Source organism: Sorghum bicolor, chromosome 7 (assembly GCF_000003195.3).
Source record: "Sorghum bicolor cultivar BTx623 chromosome 7, Sorghum_bicolor_NCBIv3, whole genome shotgun sequence".
In the NCBI taxonomy this organism is placed as follows: domain Eukaryota; kingdom Viridiplantae; phylum Streptophyta; class Magnoliopsida; order Poales; family Poaceae; genus Sorghum; species Sorghum bicolor.
This window is the reverse complement of record NC_012876.2, coordinates 22817587-22826566: the sequence shown is the minus strand read 5'-3', so window position 1 is coordinate 22826566 and position 8980 is coordinate 22817587. Positions and strand designations below refer to the sequence as shown.

General features: G+C 41.0%; 1 protein-coding gene across 1 annotated transcript; it reads left to right on the top strand.

The window, feature by feature from the left end:
- Window positions 6126-7563, top strand: LOC8065212 (flavonoid O-methyltransferase-like protein Os11g0303600). Its single transcript, XM_002445300.2, has 2 exons — window positions 6126-6978; window positions 7083-7563. The coding sequence occupies exons 1-2, from the start codon at window positions 6187-6189 to the stop codon at window positions 7380-7382; spliced, it is 1092 nt and encodes a 363-aa protein (XP_002445345.1). The 5' UTR covers window positions 6126-6186; the 3' UTR covers window positions 7383-7563.

The following is an 8980-nucleotide window of genomic DNA, read 5'->3' as shown; positions in this document are numbered from 1 at the left end:
ACATGTGGGCGTGGTGCTTAGATGTTATTTACCTGCAAATGTATCCTATTGGTCGGGTCGTGTGGTAGTTTGCAATAGTGACAGCTTCGTTGATTCCTATATAGTCCTCCCTCCGTTGATAGGACAAGCAGAACTTGTATTGCGGAGTAAGTCTTGCGATGCTCAGATTTACTTTAGCAATGTTCCTTATACATTAATGAAGAGTCTTTTATGCTATATATGATCTTGTAGATAACTAGAGTAGATTATGACTTAGTAGATAGTAGATAACTTAGAATCCATTCTCTAGCTAATCTGATGTCACCTACATATATGAGGAGTAGTCTATTTTCTAATCGATGTGTTATTTACCCTTGAACTTATAATTCATTATCATTATCTTTATGGTTTACCCCCCGCTAAAGTAAGTGACTGTGTGACGAGTTTCTCATTAGTAATCATGTTTTTGCAAGTTATCTCTAGTCTATGCCTTGATAGATTTTGTCCTTATCTTAATTTCATCCCTTGTCTTCTTAAGCAAAATTATAAATAACGATACCTGGAATACTTATCCTGGTGAAATGCTACAATGAGGTGTTTTATCTGTGCGCTTGCAGATAGAATAGATTATTTTCTAGAGAGCCTTTACATTTATAAATACCTTTGTACACTCTGACACCATGCTAGGGATGACAACCTAGTATCTAAGTGGTGTTAGCTAGTGTCAACAGTTGTTTCTAGTAAAGGATGTGTAAAGAATTTTTCATAGAGTACCCTGGGCATAATGTTGACGTTGGAGCCAAAGTCGCAGAGTGCTTCTAGGAAGTCCACCATGCCGATGGAGATCGGGATGACGGTGCGTCCGGGATCGCCTCTCTTGACCGACAGAAGGTCAGTAATTACTTCTACAACGGGGTTACTCCAGTAGTTACGTCCTCAAGCATCTCAGGGCAGTGATTGCCTGAGTGTCTAGTATCTCCAATGTGTTTGTGCTCGTAGATCTAGGTTCTTCACTTGGTGGAGTCTGGGATTTGTAAAAGTCCTTCATATTTTGCTCGAAGTGTACCTGCTCATAGAGACAAGGCAAAGATCAAGAGCATGGGCTCTGTTGGTGGAAAACACCAACAGAACCAAAAGTGTATTTCTTCTCTCTAACCTTAAGCATAGTGGGCAAGACAAAGTTGATGGATAATAAGATCATGAGTAAAGCATTTAAAACATTTGTCAGATCAGATTGCTCAACCCAATGGAAAGATAATCTATCTATACTTATGTTGCTTTTTTACATATCTTCCAAAGATTGAGTGTGCAACATTTTAGCTCATATGATTAGGAGTGTGGGATCACAAATGTGGAAGGACTAAACATATTGAATCGATTGGGTTGGTTAATCTAGAGTTGTAAATCGTACATGTTTGTCTCTTTTACTCATGTGAACGCTAGAACCAAGGAGAAGCATATAAGAGTGATAGTCAAGTACCTTAAGATGTTACCTTACTTGAAGACTGATGGTACAATATCACCTTGTGGAAGCTTTCCTTTCTTAGTGGTTGTGCATCGTGTTTGTGGCTCCCTCCATGGATCATCTCTTATGAGCTATGCCTTCCTTGTGTAAATTGTTAAACTTCAAGTGTCTCACTCTTTGTCTCCAATATGAGTTTATCTCAGGACTTTCCAGATTGATATTGAATGTTTTCATGCAGGGGTTAGTCCAACAAAATATCCAATATCTACTATAGCATACTATCGGTTCAAAAATCAACCTAGACACCATGTCTAATTTGATTTAGGAGGGCATTTTAACCTAAGCATCATGCTTAATTTAAAATCCCTTGGAAGTAAGATCATCATTCCTAAACTAAGCACCATGCTTAATTAAGAGATAAATGAAACTACTCCAAACTTAGACATATACTAAAGCAAATAAAGGTAGCATGGGAGCATTTATAGAGTTCTACTCAAGTGGAGATGAAGTAGTGTGATTAGTATTTAACAAATTAAGCATGTCTCAAAGGTAGGGACAACCAACATAGCAACATGGCAAAGGATGTTTTTATGTAAAGTACTCCCCCAAGCTTGAATTTTGCAAAATTCAAGTTTGGATGAATTTAATTCAATGTTGTATGATGATTGGTTGGACATACCTTGTGCTTGTCATTCATCCGATCTTCTTGCTCCAATCCTGGAAGGGTTAGTGACAAGAATATTCGAAGGAATTTTTTACAATTATCCTTATATGCTCAATACACAAGGTAATATTGCAAATAATTAAAAGCTCATGTTACGATCTGATCAGCACTTATTTCAGGACACTAAGCTTGTCCTTGGGAAACCATCAATTTATGTCGGCGAAGTGGTTTCCCCTCCAACGCTGACTTATATCAAGATCAACTCAACGAGACCTGCAATATTTATTATAGACATATGTATCGACAACCGCCCCTTTAAAGTTCTTATAAATAGAAAGGATGAGGGGGTTGGAGATCTCGAATGTGGTGATGTTGGAGAGACCAAAACACTGGGAAGATGTTGCATATGAGCATGGAGTAAATGAAGTGGCTATGAAATAAATTCCATGCTCATTAATGCTTAGAGTGAAATCCATGTGGTGTGGTGAAAATGGTAAGGTGAGTGTGGTAAAAAAGGAAAAGAAAAAGGATACACAGACGACTTGGTTCGAAACTAGCACAGCTACCATTCCCCGGCAACGGCGCCAGAAAGCTTGTTGGGTATTTTAAACGCAAACAGAAAAATCCGCAAGCGCACGGATACCGATGTAGCTTTCACCCGGGAGTATTCCAGAGTATCGATTTTCCATAGGGAACGTGAGTGTACTAATTAAGATTCAAAATCGCCCAAAGATAACTATATAATTATTTTTGGTGGGAAGAGAGGAAGTTTCCTGAGAGTTCTCTAGTTGATCTAAGAATCAAGAATTACTTCAAATATTATTTATTTCGGGACATCAGAACACTAACCACAGAAAGAGATGAGAATGGGGCTAGGAAGCTCTGACAACGGTCCCACAAACACCGATCCGAACGAGGTGGAATACATCGACCGTTAGGGCTGTCACTACCCTAGGGCTACCACAACAATCCGCAGGATTGGATGCAATTCCAGGTAATTGCAAGACTAAACACCACGTCTAATCTATTAATTACTACTCTAGCGTTATAAAGACTAGAGCACTTGATGCAAGCGGGAATCCAATAAATAACTTGAATGTAAATAAAAGTAATTAAAGAACTGAGGAATTATGAATTGAAGAACATGGAGAACGATAAAGAACAAACCATTTGCTGCAAAAGTATAATGTTGAGGAAGATCCGACAGATCCGGCTCCTCCTCCGCTCTCCTCTTCTCTCTCCCTATTTTCTAGATTACAACTAGAACTAACTAGAACTAGAACTAGAGGAACTAGAACTAGATGAACTAGAACTAGAACTAGATGAACTAGAGGGATCCTCTCTACTTGGATGAAGAATTGAAACCCTAGCTTTGATTCTGAAGAAGAGGTATGATCTCCAGGGGCCAGGGGGCCTTGCTTATATAGTCTTTTCAGATGAATGTGGGCCGTCAGATCAAACCGACATTAATCGCATGGTTTTCCTTGATCCTTTAGGTCGGTGGAGCGTGATCCGCGAAACGGGTCCGAATTGGACACTGAAGGTGGGCGGGCGCCCAAAGGAGTAGGGCGGGCGCCCTGTCCCTGAGCCCTCTCGGCTTCCCATTCGTTCCCATGGCTTCTGGAGTCTTCTAGATGATAGAAAATTGCGCGGCACGTTAATATCTCTATGTAAACCCGATGTGTGGGGCTTTCTTCCGTATTTCCTGATAACCCCTGCAGAAATAGACAAACACCAAAACTTGTGGAATTCTATCAGATAAAACCCTAAGTCTGGGTGTTGGTTGCATATAAGTCCTTTTCCATGATTAGTTGACGGTTAAATGCGAGCATTAAGGACCGTCAACAATAGCTTGCGCACTTGTCTGTCGATAAACCTACTACCGTGGGTATACCCCAAGGTAGACTGCCGACTAGCTTTCGTCGACAGTGACACTCCTGCTTAGACTAAGGTAGGGTGTTAGAATATAATTATAATAGCCCATATTGGGCTTACGGCCCATTGGCCTTGTACTCCTAGCCTGACTTGTATTGGTACCACATTGTAACTTGTAGATGTACTGCAAGCCTTCCTAGCTATATAATGAAGGTCACCCCCCTGGTTAGGGTGTGTAGTGTTTCTCTATAGGTCTGATGCCTTGTAGAGTTGCTTCCTTCATGATTTCTTGCATCTTGCTTTGTTCCATCCTTCTTGGCTTGGACTTGCTCGATCTTCTAGGTCTTCTAATCAGCTTCTAAGGTCTTTCTTGATGTGTTTATCATCAGATCACTACATTGCACCCCATTAGACTAGAAAACAAGCACTTGCAAACACGTTAGTCTAACTTGGTTGTGTTGATCATCAAACACCAAAATCAAAATTTAATGGGTCGAGGTCCATTTTCCTTACAATGACAACCATGTCCATCACCATCGATATTTGCTACTGCGGCCCATAACTGATGGTGATGGGGGCTTTTGGCCCAACAATGATGACCTTTCTATAGTACTGTTCTATTTGTAGAGTGGAGGGGAGTGGGAGTGTGCACCCATAAATCCTTGCGAGGACCACCACCCCACCGTTAGATCAAACCACCCTTCCATGGACATGTAGGATTGAAGCAAATTGTGTTAGGTTGCATGGGGTCGAAGGACCTTATGAAGACTACCACCCCACCATTAGGTGAACTCCTTGATTCTTTGGCTGACTTCCTTGAGGGGTGGACTCACCCCTTCGGTGTGGTTGTTCCTCAAGTGGTACACGTTACATGTATGAAGTTCCATCAAAGTTGGAGCACCATTGTTTTGGATGTGGGTCCTAAGATCTTTGTATGCATCCATTTGAACCATAGTTATGAATTGACCTACAATCAACGATGGATATCATCAAGGGTTGTTCTTCTTTGGAGTGGACCAGGTAGGAGGCCTAGGGGCCCATGGCCCACTTTGGCCTAAGTTTTGTTCATTGCATCCTACAAAGGTTAGTTTTCTAAATATTGAAATATGAACTTTATTTGAATATGTATTGTCATGAGCATGTTTTATCATTCAAATATTTTTGAGACATTGAGGGTTGAAATTAGGGTTTAGTGACCATCAACACCAAGTCATGCTATGATCAATGTTTTCCTCAACGCTAAACGATAAAAAGTCGGGCACCTGCCGTTGAGCAATTATTCGGGCTAAATAGTCCATTAAATTAGCTAAACGGCCAAATAAATGGACTAAGCAGATGATTAAACGGAAACAGTGTACCACTGTGTAGCGTTTACACGGCGTTTAAACGGTCTAAATGGCTGTTTAAGTGAACAGTGGCTACGATGGGTACCAACACGTGTATTCTTAGATGCCTTCCCACATCTGGATACTAGTCGTTGAATTCTTGGATGACTTGCTAGCTGGAGTTTTAATGGAAAATAGTTGGTGAACTCTGCATGTCTCACCAACTCCTTTTTAAATAAACATTGGTAGGTGAATTCCTACATGCCTTTCAAACTCATGTTTTCATTGATTTGTAAATTTTGCATGAATTTCCAACTCATTCTCTAATGGACATTACCTAGTGAATTTTTGCTTGTCTCATCAATTCATTTTTTATTGGACAATAATTGGTGAATTCTCATACACAACGTAGAATCATGTTTTAATAGATATCAGTCAATTGATTTTGTATGCCTTGCCAACTCATGCTCTGGTGGATTGTAGTTGGTGAATTCATTTATGCCTTGCCAACTCATCCTTTGATGGACAATTGTTAACATATTCTTTAATACCTTGTCAATTCATGTTGCAGGGTCATAGTTAGTCTCACCAACCCATGCTAATGGACACTAGCTATGAAATAAATTTATTCCATATCCTAACCAACTCATCCTCCAACTACTACAATTGTTATGCATTAAGGCACAACTTGGCATTAGCTCATTGCATGCATAAGCTTGATAGGTGACAAATGGCACATGTTGCATGAGTACGCTATGGAACAAATACACCATGGTATGAGGGTATCCAAGGCTCCAAGCCTATAAATAAAACCCCTGACCACAACTTCACAAGGAAGAATCCAGGTACCAGGTAAGAGGGAGAAAAAATTTGTGCTCATGGAGGCCTTCTCAAGATTGGAGCTTGAACAAGCACATGCTGAGCTTTGGAACCTCACCTTTAGCTACCTTAAGTCCATGGCACTTGAGTGTGCAGTTCAACTCAACATCCCCACTGTTATTCACAACTTTGGTGGCAGTGCCTCTCTACCCAATATTCTCTCTGCCATCCCAGTTCCTGAACATAGGAGGCCCTATCTTCCACGCCTCATGAGGTTTCTTGTTGTATCAGGTATTCTTTCCTTTGATTTTCCCAACTTAGGGGAGGGTATGTACAAACTCACCCCATTGTCATGCCTTCTTGTGGATGACGACCACATCAATGGGTGTCGGAGCCTTGGGCCATTTGTTCTCTCCCAAACCACAAAGTACCATGTCTCATCAGCCACATACTTATCTGAGTGGTTCAAGGGTGAGGATAGGATAGGGCCTATGGCTGCGGAGATGCCATTCAAGATAGCTCATGGCACAGGCCCATGGGGTGCCCTAGAGCGTGACCCACAATTCAACAAAGTATTTAATGCTGGGTTAGGATCTAATAGTCGGCTTGTGCTAGACTTTGTTGTGGCCCAATATGGCGATGTGTTTGACAGCATAAGCTCATTGCTCGATGTTGGAGGAGGGGATGGTAGCACAGCGAGGACCATTGCAAAGGCTTTCTCACATGTCAAGTGCTCAGTGTTGGACCTTCCAATTGTTATTGCTGACATACAGCCGGGTGATGGCATGGTTGACTATATTGCAGGTGACATGTTTAGTTCAATCCCACCAACTGATGCTATTATTCTTAAGGTATGTACCTTTAGCGATTTGTCACAATTAGAATCTGGTTAAGATCTATTTTTCTTATGTTATAACCTGAGTACCTAATTGGTTGGTTCTTACTCTTACCACAGTATGTGCTGCATGACTGGAATGATGATGACTGTGTGAAGATCCTAGATCAATGCAAAAAGGCTATACGTTCTTGCAAACCAGCTGGAGGAAAAGTGATAATCATTGATACAGTCGTTGGATCTCCTTCGAAAGAGATGTTTGAAGCACAAGTCACATCTGATTTGTTGATGATGGTGGTAGCTGGGGGTAAGGAGCGTGATAAGCAAGAGTGGCACAAGATATTCATGGAGTCAGGATTCAAGGACTACAAGATAAGGCCCGTTCTGGGATATCTGTCAATCGTCGAGCTCTACCTGTAGAAAAATAATAAGTGTTATTAGCTAGGGACAAACATGTCTCGAACAAGGGCCCTGTGATCCATTTACTTACAAATGGCCACCTATTCAGTGTGTTTCACAAAATAAGTTATATGTATGCCTCAGTGGTTTATTGCCAAATAATAAGGGCCCAGTTGCATGGCCAAGGATTTGAGAAACCAAATATGGTGTCGAAATTACTCCACTTTCTTAAGTTTTTTTCTAAGAGCTAGTTGTAGTTACCTTTAAATTTCATTACCAACATTGATCGATCACACATAACCATAGCTCGAGGTCATTGACATTGGGCCTGCCGGCCTGGCATTACCCAAGCCCATATTGAGCCTGACCCATTCCTGGTCCATCGATCCAGGCAGCACCAACTCCCTAATCCATTTTGGTGCGCCTGATTTTGTGGCTATGCCTAACCAAGCTGAGGAACGATGCGGGCTCCATGCCTCCATGTGCATCCCACAACAAGCAGGCGGAGCCATGGGTGAACCAGGTCACCCGTCACCTACTGCAGTAGTATGCCATGATCCCTCCAGCACCTATCTCACTTCTTTAGTCCATTCTTCAAACTCGTGTCAGATTTGTTGTGTTGTGGGCCGAACACGGTATTGTTGTAGTCACAAACCAGCAGTATGGAGACTACGAACTCGTACGGCTGGTGCTGCCACTAGGGTTTACCCTTGTTCTGAGGAGGTGTAATTTCTAGGAAAGGATTATTTGTGCAGTCAGATTAAAGGAACACAAGATGTCGCTTCATCATTCATTAGTTTTGGTCATACTATTATAGCACTCACCACGCCCAAGACTCTAAAATAAAACGACAAATTGGGCACGTGCTGTTTCATTATCAATTTGAAATTTCACACTGAGCAGGGACATTTGGTTGCATTTTTCCCATAAGAATACATGTTCAGTTTTCAGATGTGAGTGAGAAAAATATATAGCATTTTGGCAGAGTTTTAAGAGTCTGCGCAATTCTTGTGTGAACAAACTGAATTATATAGTTTTTGTATAGTTGCACAAGATGACTTTATGCTGTACTTGTAATTTTCTATGAACATGTTGATCAAGGATTGGAGGCTGCAATTTTATCCACTCATTTATTTTGACAATACAAGTACAGCACCGAATTCTGGTGCCTTTTCCTTTCTCAATTACTTAGAAGCGCTTTCCTTTTTTTATTTATTATTAAGGATTATTCGGGGGAAGTCAAATCAAATAAGCATAGGTCTAACTATGGTGGGACTAACTATTTTTATTATGGTTCGTGATCCAATTATTGTACCAACATAGGTGCACCAATGGATAAAGGCAAAGGTCAAACTATTCACAACACACATCCCTACAGGATTATGACAAAGTAGGTGTAGTATATGCCAGGTGTCGAGGTGAGTGTGTGTGTGTGTGGTGGGGGGGATAATAGAAGGCTAAGTTGATGGAGTCTGTGCAATGATGTTCATTAGCGAGAATGTAAAAGACTTAAGGATAATGGAGGATTTTTTTTGTTTGTTTGTGAGGGAATCTGCACAATATTTTGGTCATTTTTCTGTTTGCTATGTAAATATTACTGGTTGGTAAATTAGATGATC

Excerpts from the sequence above, each read along its gene's own strand:
- LOC8065212 (XM_002445300.2), top strand. The coding sequence starts at position 6,187 with ATGGAGGCCTTCTCAAGATTGGAGCTTGAACAAGCACATGCTGAGCTT. Across the intron at positions 6,979-7,082 it reads CTGATGCTATTATTCTTAAG|TATGTGCTGCATGACTGGAA; the intron begins GTATGTACCTTT and ends CTCTTACCACAG.